Genomic DNA, 24,019 nt, shown 5'->3' on the forward strand with positions numbered 1-24,019 from the left:
TATTATTCTTTAATAATAGTTTTCACCAAAATTACTTTAACCAGTGGAAAACATTGATTCATTATTATTTTAGGAAGCTTTTTCTTGTATTTTAAATAATAAATTATAATCAATGTATGACAATTAGCTTTTGTAAGTTACCCTGAAGCAAAACTTGTACTTTTGTATTAAAATTCAAATTACTTTGAAAGTCAAAATATTTATTTTTCTTGCTTGATTAATATACGTTTTAAGAAAAAATATTTAAAAATTATTACTTAAATTTTTCTTTAAAAAAATTTAATTTAACATATTTGTTTAACCATAATAGACTTTTTATACATTCATTTCAATTTACAATATTTGGAAATGGCTTTTTAATTTTCCAATAAATTATGGTATTCTCAGACTTGTATTAAATCGAATAAATAATCATTAAAACAGAAAAAATATATATATTATGAAATATTCAAAAGTTTTAGCCAATCAACTAATTATTTGATTGTCAAATTTTATACATAACTAATGTTTATTTTTTTAATGCATATTTTTGAACTTGTAGTATAATAATTAATTAATATTTATTACTATTGAGTAATGAAATGAATTGTTGTTTCTGAAATATTTTATGTTGTTTGAGATTTTCAAATTGCATTATGGATATAAATAAATCTCACTATAGCTTTTTAAGAGGTAATTTCAAATTTTATAGGTAATTTTATTTTAGTAATGAATTTTCTTAAAATTTTCTCAAACAAACTGCTCAAAATCAAAAATGATGGTTTTCATATAAAGCCAAAAATTATATGATTTTACTACAGTCAATTCACATAAATTATATCAACTGAGATTTTCCCATTAAATAAATATAACTTTATAATAAATACTTTCGTTTCTATGTTTATTTTATTTATATATTAGTTTTAATTATTTATTTCTTTTATAATAAATATTTTAAAATTATTACTTACATTTTCGTTTAAAAAAATCAATTTAACCTATTTATTTAATAGACTCTTTAAATATTCATTTCAACGTAGTTATTATTTTCAATATTTGGTAATAACTTTTTAATTTTCCAATAATTTAAAAACTATAGATGCTTTTAGGCGCTACCTACTAGTCATTTTCGGTAATAACCTACTAGAGAAATGTCTGTTCCGCTCATCTGCTAAGTTGATTCGAAAACATATTACAGCGATCATGAACAAAATATGTCATACTGAGGTGGTAGGCTATGGGCCAATACTAAGAAAATTACAGACTACACTACATTACATCAAACTACAAATTAAAATACACTTTTAACGAATCATTTTTAATTCAAGTCGAAATTCCACTAAAACTTTCATGAGTTTATTTCTATCTTAAGAAAACATCACATTTCTTGATCTTTTACAACGATTAAGTCAGCTACAATAGTATTTTTTAAATAGGATAGCTATTCTGAGTTGCCTATATACGTGTATGTGCAACAAATTTTCAACGTCATGCTGCCGCCTGACACACTACCTGTTACCATGGGGGCTGGATAGTATATACAGTACGCTGTTGTTGAATGCCATTGTGTGCGTGTGTGTGTAGACAGAGGGGTGAGTGTAAACGCGACTGCGCATCACACTCGCCTGGGTGTTGGTCGCCTCCGTGGGTGGCCGCCAACACCATCACCTACAACGGATCACGGTAACCGCGGACCCCTAAGCCAGTGTCATACACACCGTCCGAGCCGAGCACCGCGACCACCGTTATCATGGCGAGCCAGCAGCTCCTGACCGCCGCGATGATCCTGTGCTGCTGCTCATTCGGCGGCAGCTCGGCACTAGATCTCAACAGATTATACGGACATATACATGCCAAAAGGAATATAGGTATGCTAAAAAATATTATAATATACGATTACATCGTAATTTACATACTACAAGAACGTGTTAACTTCTATTTTACCATTTCTTTCCACGGCATACAAAAAAAAGTACATTTAAGTAAAAATTTTTAAACTACTAGTTGACGTTTTAATTTTAACTCGTGTACACTCATAGGATTATTTAGATTTTCTAATTCAATAGTATTCATATTTATTGTTAAGGTTTTGTGAAAAGAACTTTCTATTGAACACCAAAGTCTAAACAAACTGTTTCACAATAACCATAACGGAAACCGAGTTAAGCTCTCGTCTCAATTTTGTTATTAATATTTTACACGGCATTGAGGTTAGGCAATTTTGGTACTCTCTTGCGTATATACTTCTATGTAAGAAACTTGGTGCATAAATGTGTTTAAACCCGAGGAAACTAAACAGACCATTGTAATGAATTATCATCGTTTAATATGTACACAAAACTAGATTTCACTAGTAAGATCTCGTCGAATCATGCAAAATTATGTTCGATGAAGAGCCGTTGTAAAAATTATCTTAAAAAACATACCACAGCTAGTTTTTCGGGAATGTTTTCAATCGGATTTATTGTTTGTTTTGATTGTCATCAAATATCCGAAACATTCATATACTAATATGAATCAATTCGGTTTAATTGAAACCACTAGCTGCAGCATGTGGTTTCCTACATTTACTTAATTTGTCTTCAATATAATACCGAGCTATTATGGTGGAATGCTTTTTATACTTTATTAATCATTATGATTGTTTTGATAAGTAGAAATGATAGAAACGCAAAGTTAATGGTTAATAATCTGTACATTTCCAAAAGGTCTAAAACTAAAGAGAAGTTAAGGTATTTGAACATTCAATTTTTTATCATTTTAGCATAGTAACGATATAACCGTAGATTAGACAAACGATATAGTTCAATCTTTTATTTTATTTTAAATTGTAGATCACATAAATTCAATCTTTGAATACTTTAAATAAATAACCCTAAGCTGAAAATACGTTCATAAGGTTATCATAGCAGATGCAAACTGTAAATGTACTTTAAAGATGTTGCGTTGAAAAAATACTATTTATTATCCGCATAAATTTCACAGCCACATTGTTAACATTTTTTTGGGACTTTCTCTGTTATACGTAAAACAATACAAAATACTGACAGAATATATAACAATATAAGAGTGTTTCGTCATACCTACTGTTTTCTAGTCATGTTGAAATATTGTTATACGACCCTCGGGCATCATCGATAATACAGAACGTAACATAGTTGATTTATTATGCACATACAAATGATCTGGGCATTTTTTCATCTTTTTAGTTGTCCAGTCACGTTTATTCAAGTAAATGTATCTTAATGTACTAAGTATTATGATTATTGGATCGTTTGTATTTAGCTAATTTTAACTCGCCCAATAACAATAATGAGGGGTGCAAATCAGCATCATTACTAGCCAACTCAATATAAACAAATGATACACTTTACATACATTTGGAAATACATTTATAAATACAAATTCATATACAATAGAAAATACACAGCTGAGACGTCAAAAAATATTTATACATTCAGTAAGTATGGAATCATTAACAATTTTTACAAACAATAAGAACACCTATTTAAATAGAAAATCATACACACAATCCAATAAATATTTGAATGCTTCAAATTTCTTTAAGCTATTAATTAATTTTATGTAAGAGTTATCAAAGGTTAAAAGAAGCTTTTACAAATTTGAAAACTTTAAAATATATTCTTAAACCGTACTTTTTTAGACTATTGTGTTCAATATGTATTTATTCGTATTCACCCTTATTTTCTAAGGTATAAAATATATTTAAGAATAATCCACCTCAGGTGACAGTTTTTCCTACGTTTAACTTTAACGTTGAAAGATAGTATGACATTTCATTTCCTTAATAATACAGATATTACTATTTTATTTGATGTAACTTAAGTTACATCGAGTAAAAATAATCAGTATAATAATTATTATATTTATTTCACATGTTTTCCAAAAATATTTATCATGTTCATTGTTACATTCAATAAACAAACCCTAAAGGATAAAAACGATTTTTTTCTTTATTTGTTATTTATTTTCAAGATATACGCATAAAAAGAATCAGCTGGTTTTGAGAAAATGCCAACTCTATTTTTATAACATTCTTTACATTTATTACAAACAGAAAAGAAAATAGGTGCATATTGAAACTTATGGCAATTTTCAACGTTTAAACTTCTGTGTCTCCCGAGATTGATGGTCGTCTTTAGTTAAAGTGAGTTCTTTGTAAGTTATAAAAACTAACATCTATCACTGATTGAACAGAGTTATAAATAACAATTTAAAAGTTACCTGACCTACTATTTGAAGTGTCAATTTTACTTAAGGTTTAACATCAAAAGACAATACAATAAAATTGTATACATATATAAACACATAAATCCTACATAAAATTAAAAAAAATATTTTAATAGTTCATATAAAAGTTTTGTTTGAATGTCAATTAATTTATCAAGTACAATTTTACCGGAACGCATAACTATTGCAATTCATGTTCACTATTTTTGATTTGAGTTTTAGTAGAACAAAATTATGAATTTCAGTTATATCCATAACGCGCATATTTATGAGAAGTTATAATTTGTATCCCTAAGTAAAAATATATATATATATTTAATAGAAAAAAAATGAAAACAATCATACCAGAATAAGAGTATTTGACTTTCATTCTAGAAATAAAATTCCGAGCCCATACCTTGTTCAAATAAAAAAATACTTATTAGTATAATAATTTATAGTTAAACTATATTGATTCTTAATTTATTCATTAGTTATACAAATGAATTATTTAATAATTTAAATCACCGAAAATATTCTATTATGCCTTAAACCTACACTTTTCATAAAATAATGAATTAAACAAAATTCACTAGTAAACAAAAAACAATAATTCCTTTTATCAGTAATAGTACTTATATGAAAGTAAATGACAATTTCTATTTTAGTGTTGACAAACCTTTTTTTAGTTTTTTGTTTAGAAAACTTCTCAAGATTATCGTCAAATATCATGTTTATGTATTATTTATTTTTTTTGTAATTTTTCATCCGTTTTTTTATAACAAAAAAGGATAACATTTTGGCTAATAAATGGTATATAATTGATATTTGCCGGTGTTCTCTATCAAATTGGCATGTACAAATTAAGATACATAAAAGTATGGGCACTTTATGATTGTTCTAGAATACAATTTTTTTCAAAGCCAAATTTTTGAATCATGCTGTTAAGTATTAAAATATTTTCCTCTCATATCACATTGAATTGCATCAAAATCTTTCGTCATAAATATTAATGTTTTCAATTTCTTAAAAAATCTAAGTATTAAAAGATTGTATTATTTCTAATTGGATTTTAGAATTTACTGTTAAAAAAACTACATCAATTTAAATTTATATTAAGGAAATATTTATCGAAAACTCAAGTCAGACATAAAATGGAAATAACTTCTGTAAATAATAATTTTAGTATATCTAATGGAAAAAAAATAAGAAACTTTCATGAGAATTGAGTTGCTAGGAGATTTTAATAAATTAAATTTTCCTTTTTTATTTTAATTAATTACATTATGTTGTTTGTCCATATTCTAGTTTTATTCAATAAAAACAGGTTGATTTTTTTTTATACAATCAATAATGTTATTAGAAAATGTAAAAAATAATTTTATTGTTAAAATTAAACAAATGTAATTTATTAATGTTTATGAATAATAGATTAACTTTATATATTCTGGAATTTTAATAATAAAACCCGCCATATAAATAATTGCTCAATTTACATAACTTTTTAAATAATTGATTTGAAAATTTGGTTGATATTATTAAGCTTTAGTGTCGTAAAATTGACCATGTAAAAAAAAAAGAACAAATTTCTATATAGGTCCACATGTTATAATAATTTACCATAATATAAATATATACATTTGTTAGAACATCATGAAAAAACCCGTTTACATCAATTTAATATGTAGATTCTGATATTTTAAAATCATAATTTATCGTGGTCCATAACTTTATTACAAATTATTTATTTTTAAATTATTATTTTTTGTTATGAACTCGCGATAAAACTGTAAAATTAAGTATAACAGAAGCAATTTTATTTTTAAAATCTTAAAACATTGAAATTAATTTTAATATAATGAAAAAAAGTTGCTTCAAAAATAAAAAAACTTATTCCAATGTTGTTTATATTATGTAAATAAGCGCTTACTCCATTCAACACTCTCATTCATTTATTTTTTTCATTTTCGCGTGTAATGAATGACTAATGAATATTTAAACATTTAAATTTTTAATGCTGAACACAATTCCGAGTACACGAAATTCTTAAAAGCTAAATGTTCATCATCGTAAAAAGACTAAGTATACGTTTATTCTTTAAGTAATTTTTAATTCACAGAATAAATCTTCTTATATATAATAAGAAAATATAATATAACTACGTATTTTACGTATTTTTATCTTTTACAAAAAATAATAAATAAAACTCACTGAGGTTTAAACATTTAATTTCACCATTTTAAATCACCAACATTATTATTATTATGTTAGATATTTATTTAATGTAAAAAATGTATTTATTAATTAATACTTATATATTATAATTATTAGGGTAAAATTAATCTTCCATTAATTAGCACCCGCTAGTAATATTATTCTAGTTGTGCCACTAGATTATCACTGAATAGTCTTAAGATATTATGTATACAGAGTATGTAAGGAAACATGTTAATTGTTAAACACAATGGTAACAATAGAAACCCGTTTCCTTACTTACTGATTACTGTATAAATAAATGCTAAAACTCTTTTAACATGTTTGAATTAGCGCTATAAGGTTGATTAATATAAAATGGTCATAATTTAACCAACTTAAATAAAGACATTAATATGAATGACACATAAAACTCCATAGGAAAAACGCAATTAATGTTTTACGATCAAATGAACAATATTTTGTTAATAACAAATTCAAAAATGGCTAACGTATATCGAGAATATCGATTCATTTCGTGGCTAAGTCTTTTATTGAGTAATAAAACCATTTTAATTACTATTTGTTTTGAAATAACTTATTAGTTGTGCGTCGTCAAACATTGACTTATTTAAAAGTTACATACAATTTTAGAACATAAATTATACAATTATTTATAATTAATTTCTTAAACTGATTCCTTGTAAATAGCTAAGAAAATTTCGTTCATCTCGGTTTATTTCCTTATGCACATAATTTCTTCGTTTAGTCGGTAACAACAAATGGTAGAATTACAATCAAAATTCAGTTGTTTCCCAACTCTCTTGGAAATTACACATAAATATGTTTTTACTTATCTGAAGTAACATCAAAGCTGAATTATCACATATGTACATATATATAGAGTTTTCCCACCATTATATTTTACCGGTAAGTCTTGGTATGCTTTTGATGCGTTTATTCCCCAAGGGCCAACAAACGTTACAAACACAATATTCGTTATAACGAGCCAAAATATCGTGCCATTGTGATCAATTTACTGAAACCTAAAACAATTATAGAATGTGTAAAGAAAATGATAACATTTAAAGAATGTTCATAGATTTTTTGAGATGAACAAAAATGTTTTATATAAATCCTTTATCATCATCTAAGTAAATGATAACTCTTCAACACTTATATTTACAAAATTGTCTTTGTTTTTTATTAAAAGAAAATACCATCACCCGAACATGTTGCATCAAAAAAAAAAAATATATAAAGAATGTTCAGTAAGTAAGGAAACAGGTACATTGTTATAAACAATGAGAACAATTGACCTGTTTCCTTACTTGTTGAACACTCTGTATAATTTTTTGTTACACTTTTATTATGACAAATATTCTGATTTATACCCCACACAATGGTATAACGTAAACAACTCACGCCATTTTGATTTTACCTTTTAACTTGATATTTATAAAAAGAAAACACAATTTTTTAAACCTTTTTAATTAATTGGATAATATTTTAAAATGTCAACTTCTTGATTAAGGGTACATAAATAATAATTAAAAAAAGAAATTTTATAACTTACCGAATGAATACTACTTAATCACATTTAATGATATTTGGAAAAAATACAAATAATGTGATTGCAATAATATGTTAATAAATTATTGCGCCAAATAATCAGTATATATATATAGAAATAGCTTGTAATATAAATATTAATGTCCGTGCCTCATTTCTTATAATTGTAAATTATATTGAATTGTAAATACAGGTAGCTAATTGGATTTTTATGACATTGCTGTCTCAGTCACGGATTGTTTATTATCAATTATGATTATTAATAGATATACTTTCTGTATTGTCAGTTAGTGTATTTATAAACTAATAACAATGTGTCTTACTACAATTGATAATAACAATGCTGTGTACCTGCTAATATCGATGTTATAAAAATCCAATTAGCTACCTGTATTTACAATCCCATGTGTATTATACATGTATATTAACTCAAAATTTTGAAACTTTAAATGTTTATATCTAATAAGCTAATAAAGTTATATTAAAAATTCAAATGCCATTTACTATTAAATTAAAAACTCAAACATTTTATTAAATTAAAAATATGTGTTACCATTTAAAAAAACAAAGTTGACCCCCCTCCAAGGCATAAGGGATGAACTTAAAAAGTATTACATAGTTAAAAATTCAAGAATAATGTGTAACTAAAGATAATAAAAAAAAAAAATGTTTAAATTATTATTATTCTGCAAGTAATTGAGTGGGTTATGATAAAAAAATCACCCTGTATATCAGAGTTAAGTAATGTGCAAATTACTAAAAACTAAGTCTTGTACAAAAAAAAAGAGATTTCTATGAAACAAGAAAATTTATCGCAATCCAGCTGTAGTTTTTTTTAAATATAATATAAGAATATATTCTATATAATTTTAATTCATAATAAAAATCATAATAATGATTTTGTTACATGTAACTGAAACTAAATTTTTATGGAAAAATTATATAGAATTTTATTTTTTATTTTCATTTTATATTTTTTACTCACAATCATTGACAAACTGATGCTGAACAATTAATATTTTTGTTCATATAACTAGCTGATTTATATAAATCTTTTTACTTAAATATATTTTAAGTCAATTGAATTCGTTTATGGTTGAAATATTTGAGAATTCATAGAATACTTTTGAATTGAAAGAAAGTAAATAAAACATTTGATGTGGTATTTTTATTGGATGCGCATAATAATGGAAACAAAATACCCTTTTGGCACTTTAATTCAAATTTATGTGAGAAGAACTCAATTATTAAAAGATTTATTCAGGCGACTGTATTGATTTACTGGATTCATTAAATATAGATAATTTTTTTATTTTATTTTCTCTATTTGATAATGGCATAGTAAAATAAACCAGCACAGGGGGGTCGCGGCACAGTAATGACGTGGCATAATTGGATCAAGTATAATGATATGTGACAGTGATTAAAATCACTATCAAAAAAAAAAACGGTTCGATGCAAATCTTTAGATAGTGTTTAATTTTAAAAAATTGGTGTATTATTCCAAAAGCTATATGATATGCTAGTTCCTTATTAATATCTTGATTAAGATAAAGTATGTCGAATAAAAAAGGGATTATTAAAAAATATTATTTCTCATAAAAAAATTGTATTGATCCATACACTTTTCAATAAGTTATAGCATTATAAAGTTTAAAATGTAAAAAATAAAATCGAGATTTTTCACACAAAAATAGCATTTGGTAGCCATTTTCACCATGAAGACAAGTCCAGAGGTCAAATTTTTTTTTTTCATAATAAAGTATATTACATTAGCTTTAATTTAAGATATATATAAAAGTGTCAGAAAAAAATTATATTGATATGTTTATTTTTGATAAAGTTACGGCAGTTTTTAGTAAAAAAAATTGAAAAAATTTCGAAAATTAGTGATTTTTAAATTTGTAATTTTTTTGGAGGTTTCCCCCATTTACGGGGAACGAGGGAAATTTTTTCAATTTTGAAGGGTAATGTCTTCGACTAGATACNACGAGGGAAATTTTTTCAATTTTTGAGGGTAATGTCTTCGACTAGATACGATTTGTGATCTTTTGACGTATCATTGCAAGAAATCGGTTCGGTGAGAGCTGAGAAAAAGTGGTAACAGACACAAAAAAAAAAAAATAAAAAAAAACACATCATAGTAAAACCAATACCGTCTCAGCTTCGCATCGAAGCTAAAAGTAAATATTTAGCTAATTTTTCATGCTTTTTTCTAGATTAATATAAAGTTGTAATTATTTATCATTATTTAAACGTACATTTTTATAAAGTGAACAATTTTTGTACTAAATGTATAATTTAAACCAATGAAGCTTAATATTAACTTTTTGAATAATAGAATTAATAAAAAAAGTTACTTCCTTTGGTTACTTTGGAGTAATTATTCTAATTTGTATTACTTAAACATTCAAATTAATGCACTATCAATGATAATGAAATACCATGTTATACTAATCAATTCCCAAGATAAATAATTTCAGCAAATATCAATCTTATGCTAAAAAGGTGCTTCAGTTAATAATAGTAGTAGATAGTTTGCTTTATCAAATAGTAATCAACACTTGTATTTAATATGAATTGGTTTTTTATTATTGTTACATAGTAACTTTACGATTCAATATTATAATAAAAATTTTAATTTAGATAACAGTATAGAATTGATAATTCAGCTATTTAAGTTTTTAGTGTAAAATATGACTGACAATAATTTGTATACACAAGTCGTGCTCGCCTGGAATGTGTATTGTCAGCATCACTTTTCATTGAGTAAAATAGATAAAAAATTCATGAGATGTCAACTGAGTTAAGTCTCAAAGGAAAATATATCGCTTTAAAAACAAATCATCACCAGTTTACATCATAATAATAAAATATAGAAGTAAAAATATAAAAACAAAAGACATGGCATAGTTTGGACAATTTTAGATGATATCTAACAGTGATTAAAATCACTATCACAAGAAACGCTTCAATGCAAATCTGTAGATATTGTTTAATTAAAAAAAAAAATGGTGTATTATTCAAAAGAAAAATTGACTCCTATATCCTTCATTATTCCTAATTAGTAGTTCTATGATTTATAAGTATAATATATGATTAAATATCTATTAAAGCATTTCAACGTAGTATGAAATTGATATTTAACAAATTTACTATGGTAATTTTTACGGAGAAATTATAAAATATTATAAAGTAATTGTTACTTTACGTGGATCATTTCATAAGAAAACTTAACTCCTATTTTTTGTTCATCTTCGACTGTTATTTATTTGTACATAGAAGATAAGTCGTCGGAACAATATTTTTTTCTTAATTTATATATTACGAAACATAAACTTTAATTTAACCTATATTTAAAAAATGCAGTATATTCAATTTTTAAGGGCAAGGTCTTCAACTAGAAAAATTTGTGATATTTAGACGTATGGTAGAAAGAAATCGGTCAGGTGAGAGCTCAGAAAAAGTAGCGACAGACATAAAAGAAACTTAATTAACTAATACGAGTACATAAATATTTTATATTGATAAATAAGTGTCGTAACACAAAACAAAACCCAAACGGAAAGAGTAGTAGAGAGGTGTAGTGTGTACGAAGATGACGTTGAGTCTGCTGCCTGGGTATATTCACGTACACGATCATACAGCAGGTGCTCGGCTGACACTCCGGATTAGCTGTGGGTGTCGAAAGGCCGTTGTTATAGGAAGGGAATAAGGGTACCACCTAGGTATGAGGTGCAGACGAAGTGCAAAACACAAATACCAGGTGTAATCAAAAGGAGCCCAAAGTATGAGGTGTAGACAAAGTCCAAGACACAAATACTTTAGGTATAGCAGAGAATAAAGAACGGGGGTAGCCGAATATGAGTGCAGACCAAGTGCAACACACGAATTCTCTGAAATGTCGAGGACGAGAGTAGATAGGTGAAAAAGGAAAAACAAAGACTTGACTTTATAAGTTTTATGTATAATAAATGAATATGTATTTATTATAGAAATTAAATTTTATATCAAATTGATATTTAATATTGTTATTTTTTAATTAAAAAAACTTATAAAGTTGTTATATACAGAATCAGGCCCGGATGAACACTTAGGCCCTGGGCACAAAGTTATTGTGTCTATGCTAATACTACCCAATACGCTAACCTGTCTAGTATACAGTATTTAAATGGTTAATAAACCTTCTTTTTGGAAAAAAAAATCATGCATCTCAGTGCTAAGCTTTTATAAACAAAAATATTTACAACATAAAACTTTTTTATAGTTAACAGTTTTTACAAATCATAAAAACAATTAATATTACTCCATAATATTTAAATTAATTTGTTAAAAAACATTTAAAATATAGTTAAAAAACTTTTTTGTGACATTTTTTGTTTGCAAATAATTCAATAACTCTTTTAATTTAATTTTTCGTTTAATCTTAATAAACCTCTTTTTCGCTTTTTCATTTCTACAATCAATTTCTCAAATATTACATAAAATGTTTAAATTTTGGATTTGTCTCTAGCAACCATTTGATCTACAGCACACAATTGCGTTGCCATCATTTACCAAGACTTTATGAACTTTATGTATACGTTGTCTAGATTCTTTTTCAGAACAATCAGATAAACAAGAAACTCTTTTTCTTTTTCTCCAAATAAATGAAATTTTTTGACACTGATCATATTTTTAAAACATAATAGAAGACCATTATAAGGTTAACGACTGTACAGATCTTACCTAGTGTTTGTAACAATTTGTTTACAACATTCACTTGTTATAAAATATCTTTTCAAATAATAGTCATGAGAACATTTTCAAAACGGTTTAGTTTTTTAACAAGTGACTTAGCTTCATTAAAAGTATTAGGAACCTAACTTTCTAATAATGAAATATCAATTAATGTCTGACGGATATCGTCATAATTAAGTGACAATACTTTATTTGCATCACTATACGCAGACCTTCTTGTTTCAGATAAACTTTTTACTATAAAATCAAATAGTTTAATATTTTTAACATTATAAACCATCTTGGGATGATGCTGACAAAAACGTATAAATTGATTGGAACACACTAAAATATTTAATGGCTTCAGAACAACATTCAACAGTAACAGGATCATACTAAATTTAAACTATAGGCAGCACAAAAAACCCACTCAAATTATTTGTTCACTCATTAAAATGAGCTTGAACTGACGAGTATATTCAACACATATTACTTGCATTATCGTAAGACTGACAACGGCAATTTCTTATGTCAATATTGTTATCTTAAAGTATTTTATTTAATACATTAAAAAATTATTTACGACTTTTCCATGACATTTTAGCTATACAGAATATTTAAACATTATGAATTACTTAATAATTTTTATGTATTAGTAATAATTTTTGCACGTATTTTAAAATTAAGAAATACATAAATGTCGTGTTATCGTTATCATCTAACAATTTTCTCACTAGTTTTTGAATAGTTTTTACTATACAAAATTTTTAAAAAAACTTGAGTAAATTTATTGTTTGTTATAATTATAAAATCTTTCATTTTTTTGAATTAGTACATTACTAACAAGCTTTCTTTCTTTTATTAATTTCTCAAAAACTATTAAATTTTTCAATTTTCTAAAAAACAAATTATTTAGTTCAAAAAATTCTATCATATCACGTAGTCAAACAATTATTTTTATCAATTCTTTCAGGAATAAAAGAACTTTAACTGTAATTTTTATAAATAGAAACTCCTAATTTTAACTTGACCTATGATTTCATAATTTGGATTTAAAGTAAAAATTCATCATTATTTTTGTTTTTTTATTTTAATTCTCGAAGCAACAATAATCAATAGTCATAAATATTTTTTTATGATGGTTATCAATATAAATTATTCACGCTTCGTGCAACTGTTAATAAAAATGAAATACTTAAAGATTACATTTTAAAACGTTAGATAATAATTTAGTCAATAAAAGCTAGTTTATATGACAAAATAGAGAAATAAAGTTTTTTTGATTATAACAATGAAATATTAGCAAATTCATCTTACATTACCAAACTTTAACATGCTATAACAGATGAGAGATGGATCGAATTAAGAAAATTATGAAACAATATTATTCTTAATTTTTCTTTCTATCATATTAAATTGATATAGGAGTCACCATTAAAGAAAATTAAAATTAAATTTTTTATTCCTGAAGAAATAAAAAAAAATTATTTGACTACAAAAAATTGTAGAGTTGATTGAACCCAATATTTGTCTTTTTATAAAAATTAAATATTTTATTGGGTTCTGAAAAAATTAGTGTTTTACCCATAATCGTTCAATCTGTATGTCTTACATGAAAATGGCTAATTTATTTTTGTCATAAAATATTTAAATAAATACTATACATTTATTTTCTTTAGGTGAACCTTGCCATCCTTACGAGCCCTTTAAATGCCCAGGAAACGGTGCTTGTATTTCAATCCAGTACCTATGCGATGGGGCTCCTGATTGTCCAGATGGATACGACGAAGACGCGAGGCTGTGTACTGCAGGTAAATATATAATATATTAAATTACAAACAGGCTGAACTAGATGACAACTCTTATAACACTGCAATAAGCACTTTACTTTATCGAGTTATAAGCATTTTAATACATTGAGTGGGTACATAGTGCGGGTCAGGTATGCGTTATAATTAAACACCATAACGAACTGTACTCACCCGCATTAGATACCCATTTAATATAATAAAAGCTTGTAACTCAATTAGGACTTATCCTAAAGTTATCAACTCAGCAACATTTTTTAAAATCTTTTTTTTAAATCTTTATCTGAAAAAATAGCTATTAAATTCTGAAAAAACATTTTATTTTTATCTTATTAGTGATATATAATAAAAAATACGCTTTAAACATAGTGTAAAAGTACAACAATCATTTAAAGTAAAAACAGCACAGTGGGGAGACGGCATAGTTGGGAAAATTGTAGATAAAATCTGATAGTGATTAAAATCATTTTTATAAATTAATTAAGGTAAGTGGTATTAGGGCCTAGTTAAGTTTTGGTGATTTTACATTATTATCATGAAATGATTACATTATATCACCCCCTCCCCCGCAAAACAAATAACAAAAACCCAGCACAGAGGTGATATAGTATAGTTTGGACAAGTATAAATTATATCTGACAGTGATTATCCTAAGTACTAAAATAAAATCATTTCGATGCAAATCTATAGATTTTAAGAAGAAACTGTTGAATTATTCCTAAAGCAAATCATCTTCTATTTTCTTAATTATATTTTGATGGCAAATACTTGTTGTCAAAGATGTATGAGTGTAATACAGAAATAAATACTTATTATAGAAATTAAATTTAATATGAAATTGCCTTCAATAATTTAGTATTGTAATTTTTACGGATGTACATATAGTTATTGTCTATTTCGTTACCTCCATAGCAAAGCGTATCAAAATTATAAACAAGACTGGGCAAATTAATGTTTTTACTAACGAGTTGAAATTATGTTTGTATAAAAAAATAAATAACTATCTTTGTTATGTGTTTCCCATATATGACAGTGTGCCTTTTCTTTTAATATATTTATTGTATGGACATTAAAAGCTACAAAAAAGCTTTCTGAAAATATTGACAATTAACACTTAAATATTATTTATTTATTTGTAAAATGTGGTACTAAAGGTTTTTTTTGGCCATATGAAAGTGTGTATAATATTATTATTTGGCATAGAGAGATAGTACAACTAACCGAATACAGAAGTACAGTCCTTTACGGCTTTGAAACCGGTTGTACACAATGTACGATGCACAGTAAGCATACAATGTATCCAACGACCTAGCGTTGTTTGATAACACTAATAAGCATTATTAATTACACGACCGCGTAAACACGTTAAATAGTGTGCAAACAGAATAGCCACATTAAGAGCGGAACACTACAAGCACGCACAACTGTCCGTGGAAACGGTTATGACAGTTTTAAAAAAAAGTGTATGGATTTCTTTCATTTACAGAGAATGAGGGAATTTTTTCTTTCAATTTTTGGGGTTAATGTCTTCCACTTGATATAATTTGTGATCTTTTTATGTATCGTTGATAAGAATTGTCCCATCGAGAACTGAGAAAAATGAATGATAGGCACAAAAAAAACACATCATTGTAAAATGAATAACTTCTCACCTTTGCATCGAAGCTAAAATGTTGATGCCCTTATAAAGACTTAAAGTATAAATAAAACAATTATAATGACCGATGAATCGAGAAATATATGAAAATAAATAATATCAAAAAGGATTTTCTTAACATGTTATTATTTTAAGAAAAATAGAGTGGATAAGAGTGGTTATCGATTGCTATTAAAAGAATAGTTCTGTATTTTTTTATCTGAATTTAGGGGGTTAAATAGGGTATTTACCTCTACCCTTCTATAGGACTATCATAAAAAAATATTTTTCTAAAAATAGAAAAAATTTTACATTTTTTACATCAAAATGATTTTTTTCTTAACTTAAGGGGTTACTTACATATAAAAGATATGTCGTTGGGATAAATTTTTATTTTTAACTTATAATACGTAACATAAGCTTTACTTTGACATATTTTTAAAGCTCAGAATATTTCCTAAAATTATTCAAATGTTAAGTTGAAAAAATTTTTAGTTTTTAAACGGGCATTTAAAATTTTGAACGCCACCTGTATAAGGGGAAGATGTCAGATTATCAAAAAATAATTTCAAATAAAAGGGGTATTCATAAAAAAAATTGTGTTGATTGAAACATTATTAAAAAGTTATAGCAATTTAAAATTAAAAATATAAAATATAAAATCGAATATTTTACCACAAAAATTGCATGTCTTTTAACTACGGCAACCATTTTCACATAGAAGATAATTCGTTGAGAAAAATTTTTTTTTTTTGAACTTATAGTACATAACATAAGCTTTATTTAAACATGTGTTTGAAGCTCGGAGTGTTTCCGGATCATTTTTAAAACTTAAGTTGAAAAAGTTATTTTGGAAAAGTTGCTTTTTTGAATCTTCTTTTGTGGGTAGGTAAAAAGTTTCAGATTTTTATGAAAAACGGTAGCACACTGTGNAGATTTTTATGAAAAACGGTAACACACTGTGGACGTGGCTTATTTGGGAAAAGCATAGATGGTATCTATCTGACAGTGACTAAAATTACTATCATAAGAAATGCTTTAATGCAAATCTGTAGCAAGTGTTTAATTTTAAGAAATTGGTGGTTTATTCCAAAAGCAAAATGAATTCAGATTTCCATCATTATTTCTGATTAGAAGTTTCTTGATTTATAAATATAATACATGAATAAATATTAATTATAGCAATTAAATATAGTATGAAATTGATATTTAATCATTTAGCATTGTAATTCTTACGCAGAGATTATAAAAAATTATAAAGTAGTTGTTAATTTTACAGCAAACTTTTATAAAAAATTGAAGGAATTGATACAAAGCACTTCATAAAATAATTAGGTATAAATGGTATATAAGGAATTTTTATCAGAGTCAAAAATATACTTTTCTTGGTTAATTTTTCACGCTGATTTCAATTTTGCAATTCGATTTTTCCTATCACCAATTATTTTTTTTATTATTACTAATCAGTTAAAAATTAGTATTAACATATAAAAAAATAATCAAAAAAATTAAGTTAAAATTAAATTCAACAACACAACAGTGACGAAATCATAAGTGAAACAAAGTATGAAATACAGTTCTAAATATTTCAGTTGTAACATCTATTTAAACACAAAGAAGTACATAGAAATGATAAGTATTTATATTGAAATTATTTATTACCATTTAAATATAAAACTTATACTTAGTGATTTAACGAAATTTTAAGTTTTTTCATATTTGTACTATTACAGTAATCGTGTTAGTTCCTGACCATTTATCTATCTAAACAAAACCATTTTTTAATTCTTCAAAAAATTTTCTATTTAATGATATTAATTTCAAATTTGCAAGTTAAACTAAAATATTGTTTAAAATTTCAACATTTTTTAATTATAAACTTTCATAAAAATCAACTTTTAAGGACAAAAAAATTGGTTAAACGTGATATTTTGAATCAAAATTTTACACGGATTATTTTTAATATATTAAAAATCAAAGTCAACTTTTAAATGTAAATCCTCGTTTTTATAAATTAGTAATAATCTCAAAAAAAGAGGCGATGGAAAAAATCTAATTGCAAATTTATAATCAGCACAAATAAGTGGCATAGCAAAAAATATTTTGATCTATGCTGATTAAAAAATATTTCATATTAGTGATATGATTTTACTGTGTAATTCAGTATAAAAATGAATTGTAAACTCTTATTATTTGTGGAGATATAGAATTAAAAAAAGTTTTTTATGAAGTTGTCATTTTTTACAGTAGATATTTGTCTAAATTTCTAAGATTTTTTCCAATATTTGATGACTATAAGTTTAACTGGATTAAATGCAGTTTATTTGACGTGTAATTATCATCTAAATTGGTCCAGTAAGAGCTGAGAATTTTTATAAACAAAAATAAAAAAAATGCACAGTATCACAAGACTAATACCTTCCTAGTTTTGTATCGATATTAAAATAAATAATAAAATTAAAAAAATAATCAAAAAGTTGTTAAAAAGATCTACTCAATTTTGTGTATTATAAAAATCCATTTTTTTAGAAATTATTTATACAGTTACATGTTCTGAAAAAATTTGGAATATTATTGACTCTTAGTGAAACACACAGAATTTAAAATTTAATAAATAACAAAGTAAGATTATTCAACTTTGTAGTTGAAACTCATTATCATATCAATCATATTTCGACCATATGCGAGGTGAGTTCAGAATATAACGGGAATTCTTTTATTTCACGGTTTTGGAGAGTCTGTTTATAAAAAAAAAATTGTTTATCATACTTTAGGAATACATGTTCTTGAAGTATGATAAAATATTTAGCTGAATTCATATTTTACTTTGTCAGTGGCAGCCGCTAAGGTTAGACGTGTTTTTATGAGCTCGTCGATTTTCGTTTGTTAAAAATAATGGATCAAAAAGTTTGTATCATATTTTGCATAAAGAAAAAAGAATAAAGAGTAACAAAGTGCATGAAATGTTTACGAAGGGCTATGGTGAGTCTGCCATGAGTAAAACAAGGATTTACGAGCGGTATAAGCTTTTCCAAGGTGGGTCGTGAAGACGTTGAAGATGACGGACGCCCTAACACATCAATAACCGATGAAAACGTGGAAAAACTGAAAGAAATAGTTATGAACGATCGCCGAATCACAATCAGGGACAACTTTTTATTTGATAAAGTCGGATTTTTTTCAATTTTTCAGTGTAATGTTTTCAACTAGATACGATTAGTGATTTTTTGACGTATTGTTGAGGAAAATCGGTCTAGTGAGAGTAGAGAAAAAGTAGTGACAGATAAAAAAAAAAAAGTTAAATAAACACATCGTGATAATATTAATAACTTTTTAGTTTCGTGTCGAAACTAAAATATGATTTTAACGTAGCCATAAATTATTTAAAAAAATATCTCACAATAAAAATTTAATTGTAACAAAAGTTGTAAGAATGCCAGTTAGACCTGAATCACTCTGTATTACATAATACAAAGTAATTAACCTTAACTATGCCTCACGAAACATCTTCGAAAGTATTAGAGCTACTCATTATTGTTAAAAATTAATTATCTGCTATCATTCATTAAAGCGCCAGTACTATAATTTGTAAAGTCTGTAACTACGTAAAATATTCAATGTGCGTAAAAGTTAAAAAGGATATGAATTATATGTTTAGCTATGAGATAGATGAGTGAGTAAATATTTAAAAAAAAAATTTGTTTCTCGAAGTTAATTATTGTAGATTTTATGGCCAATTTTCCTTAAGTGTGCAACATTACTGAGTTAGGTGTGATATGAGTCTCAGCTAAAATATACTAATATTTTTAAACATTTTTTATCTCGTTTTAAAAGGTAAAAAGTGCATGCGTAACAAAAATGTTGTTAAAAGGTTATGATTTCTGTTACATTTTCATTTTTTTTTTTTTTTTAATAACAAATTTATTTTATAAAAATTATCATGTAGCAAATGAAAAAATAAAAATAATAATATTTATATAACGTTCACAAATATTTTAAAAACATTTAGTAGATAAATTTGATTGATTATTATTGTAGTATAACAGAAACAAATGTTTACCTTTTAGAAAATTTGTGTCTAAATATATTTCATGTGAAAAATATATCTTTAAAAGAGAAAAAAGTTGTTCAAAAGTCCATTTACTTTATGTTGACAGAAAGTTTTTCAAGTCACCTAAAATAACTGTCACCTTGGGGTACGACAATAAACTTGTAGCTTGTTTTTAAATAAAATCTATTCTTTCCTTTATGTGCCAACAGGAATTTATTATATTATTCATATTTAACTATAACAAAATTTCAACTTTATCAAGGTGCATTCATATGTTAAATAAACCGTAATGAACTACCTACTCTAATTTTATTTAAAACTTAAAAACATAAAATGAAGAATAAAGTGTTATTAAACTTATTTAAACACCATTTTCTTCATATTATTTATTTATTTATTTTTTTAAACAAACTAGCCCAATTATAAAACTTTTAACCCATAAAAAAGTTTTACTAGGCAAGCATTTGATAACAACTGATGAACTAGTTTTTATTTTTATCGTTAAGGTAATATTTTAATTATGCAACATTTTGATAATGATGAAAAAAATTGAAATTTTATGAAATTATATGTTTTGTTGTTAAATTACAATTTGTATGAATCTCAAACATCTTTCATAAGTTAAAATTATACATTTTTAATTTTTTTCATGTTTTATTTACATTTTCAGCAAAACGACCTCCGGTCGAAGAGACATCAAGTTTCCTTCAATCTTTATTAGCTAGCCACGGACCAAACTACTTGGAAAAATTGTTTGGTAGCAAAGCTAGAGACGCTTTGGAACCATTGGGTGGCGTTGAAAAAGTTGCAATCACACTTTCAGGTTAGTGTTTTGACATTTTTAATGACAATAAAGAGTACATAATAAACGAAATTCAAATGAGAGTTCTTTTATAACATATTAATAACTACTGAGACCTAATACCACCCCTGATCTTCCTCTTTTCCCTTAATATATTCAAATTACACAACGGTAATTTCCATAAAGTCGACATTACGGATCATTTCGTTTAAGCGATTCACAAAAGTCTATCTTCTACACTACCATAAAAATTCATTCCAGAAAAAATATATCATTTACTATCGCATAAAATCCTAAAAAATCACATTACGTTTATATGAACTGGATATATAGCTTTTTACAATTAAACATAAGCATAACTAACATAACTAATTTTTAAATATAACAAGAATTGATTACTTTTGGCTAATATTTTTTAAAATTAACTATTCTTAGAGTAACATTTTTTATCAGTTTTTCAAACTGTATAAAGTGCGATAAAAACAAGTTTTTTAAGACTGTGGGAGACCTAAATACATAAAACTCATACCTATAAAACCTTATTTTATAAAATGATTATCTCAGTTAAACCTTTTTAAATATTTATATACCGATTTACAATCACCTTAAGCTGTACTATAATTTTTTGTTTATATTGTCTTTTTACAGAATCGCAAACGATCGAAGATTTTGGAGCCGCATTACATCTAATGAGGTCGGACCTGGAGCACTTGCGTTCGGTGTTTATTGCTGTGGAAAACGGTGACATTGGTATGTTGAAGAGTTTAGGTATTAAAGACTCAGAATTAGGGGACGTTAAATTTTTCCTCGAAAAACTGGTCAACACAGGATTTCTTGATTAAGCAAAAATTTTGTCATTCAATTAATTTTATCAAAGCCGAAGTATTACATTCCAATTTTTATATCTTATAATATATATATATATGCATATATATATATAGAGTGAACTGTGGTAAATGTAAACAAAAGGGGTAATTGTAAATTCATTTTTTCTTTTAGAATATTTAGCAGATTTTATTTTAGACTGAAAAGTTTCGGTCCTTATATGTACTGCTATCATATTAAATGGAAATAAAAACATGTGAATTTACCTAAAAAATGTATTTACAATTACCTCACTTCATCTTATACATGTACTTTAAATTTTAAACCCAATGGACTATTACTATTTGTTACTCAATCATGAATTTTGTGTAGATAATTTTCGTCAACATCGTGTTCCTTATTAAAAAAAAATTATACATCCCGATACTATTTTTTGTCAATTATATCGAATAATATTGTATGTTAGTCTATTGAAACAAATACATATCAGAAATCATTACCTACACATATCATAAATGTATTAAAAACATATCTTTTAAACATTAATTAGAAAAAACTATAACTATTAGTTGAAAATCATGATATATATCATAGTAGTATTGTGTTAAATAAATAAATCATTTTTTATCAATTGATTTCTAAACCAAGTGTGCCCAATGAGCTATTATCATATTATAAATGTGTTATTCATTAAAACTTCTTAGATTTTTGCTTAAAATAATAGTTTTTAACTTTTACTAATTCATATTATTACTTATTGATATTTTATGGCCAAACTCCTAAAAAGAAAATAGTACGTGATGTAATATAATTAACAATTATTTTAATCGATTTTCTCACAAAAACGATTAAATAATATATTTTTATTATTAGCATTAAGATTTTGATTACATTCTTGATATCATGTTTGTTATTCCATAACAGATAGATTATAGTAAAATACCCTTTTAATACTTGAACAATTTTTAAATAGTTGTTTTTCTTTATTTCTTTCCTTTTTGAATTATAAATATTGTTGTATATGAGTAATGCTCATTTGGCACAGTTATTTCGGTGGAACACCAAAAATCAAAAACCATTACATAGTATTTTATTGTATTATAATATTATATCATTACATTGATCGTGATAATCTGTTTATATTTATTATGCTTCTCCGTTTTTTATTATAATTCAAAGTTTAACATTGTATTCTATTCTATTCAAAACTCTGTACCATGTTGATGAAACCAGAAAAAGTATTCAATTAAAATATAACTTTGTATTATAACGACCTATACACGACACGCATACACATACCAACAAATTATATTTAATTGAGTATATTTTTTCAATTACTCAACATGTCAGCCGAGATTTGATATTTGTATCTGAACAAATTATAATCTTTATATTTCCTAACTAATGATATTAAATGTTTTACTTATAAATTTATAAATGTAAAATAAATAATTCAGCATGTTATGTTTATTTAACAGACTTGTTTATTGAAATCTCTACATAATAGTTAAATTATAAACCAAGAACTTATACCATAATGATATGTGTTAAAATCTATATTATANATAATAGTTAAATTATAAACCAAGAACTTATACCATAATGATATGTGTTAAAATCTATATTATATTTTTTTTAATTGATGTTATATGTAACACTTCTAATTTATTTTTTCAAATAATGCACATGTTTTCAGACGCTTAGAAATATTATATTTAAGTATATATAATATTATATGGCGTTTTGATTAATTTATTTTTGAAACTAAAATTATAAATATATATATACATATGTATTGATTAATTGATTACATAATTATAATTATTATACAGATAGGATTTAATAAAGACATTTATTTGTATTGTTTCATTGCGTTTGTATTTTACAATAACATTTTTTAAATCTTTTAATCTATAAATAAATATTTATGTATGGTAATCATTTAATATAATATTTAACGTATTATTGAGTTGACTGCGAATTGGTATAATTTTTTATTACATGTCGCATTCTCCATAAATAAACAAGCTAAAATTTTTGTTAAAATACATATTTTGACTTTAGTGTATCTAAGTAAACATCGTTATATTATTTGTATTTCATTACAAAGATAATCAAATTTAGAGTTTGGCAAATAAATATTACAACAGTATAATACTATACAAAAAAATTTATTGTATAAATCTAATTACTCTTAAAACTAC

General features: G+C 25.3%; 1 protein-coding gene and 1 long non-coding RNA gene across 2 annotated transcripts; one reads left to right on the forward strand and one right to left on the reverse strand.

The window, feature by feature from the left end:
- The first annotated feature begins 1,673 nt into the window (after positions 1-1,673).
- LOC126902264 (IDLSRF-like peptide) lies at positions 1,674-23,370 on the forward strand. Its single transcript, XM_050679349.1, has 4 exons — positions 1,674-1,847; positions 14,373-14,504; positions 20,859-21,011; positions 21,639-23,370. Exons 1-4 carry the CDS (start codon positions 1,730-1,732, stop codon positions 21,830-21,832), a joined length of 597 nt encoding a protein of 198 aa, XP_050535306.1. The 5' UTR covers positions 1,674-1,729; the 3' UTR covers positions 21,833-23,370.
- Positions 5,709-14,493, reverse strand: LOC126902265 (uncharacterized). The gene is made up of 3 exons (XR_007703179.1): positions 14,358-14,493; positions 7,331-7,448; positions 5,709-7,259 (listed from the first exon to the last, which is right to left on the reverse strand). It is a non-coding gene; the product is annotated as an uncharacterized LOC126902265 (long non-coding RNA).
- Positions 23,371-24,019: the final 649 nt, after the last annotated feature.

Source organism: Daktulosphaira vitifoliae, unplaced genomic scaffold (assembly GCF_025091365.1).
Source record: "Daktulosphaira vitifoliae isolate Bord-2020 unplaced genomic scaffold, ASM2509136v1 Scaffold_3, whole genome shotgun sequence".
Classification (NCBI taxonomy): domain Eukaryota; kingdom Metazoa; phylum Arthropoda; class Insecta; order Hemiptera; family Phylloxeridae; genus Daktulosphaira; species Daktulosphaira vitifoliae.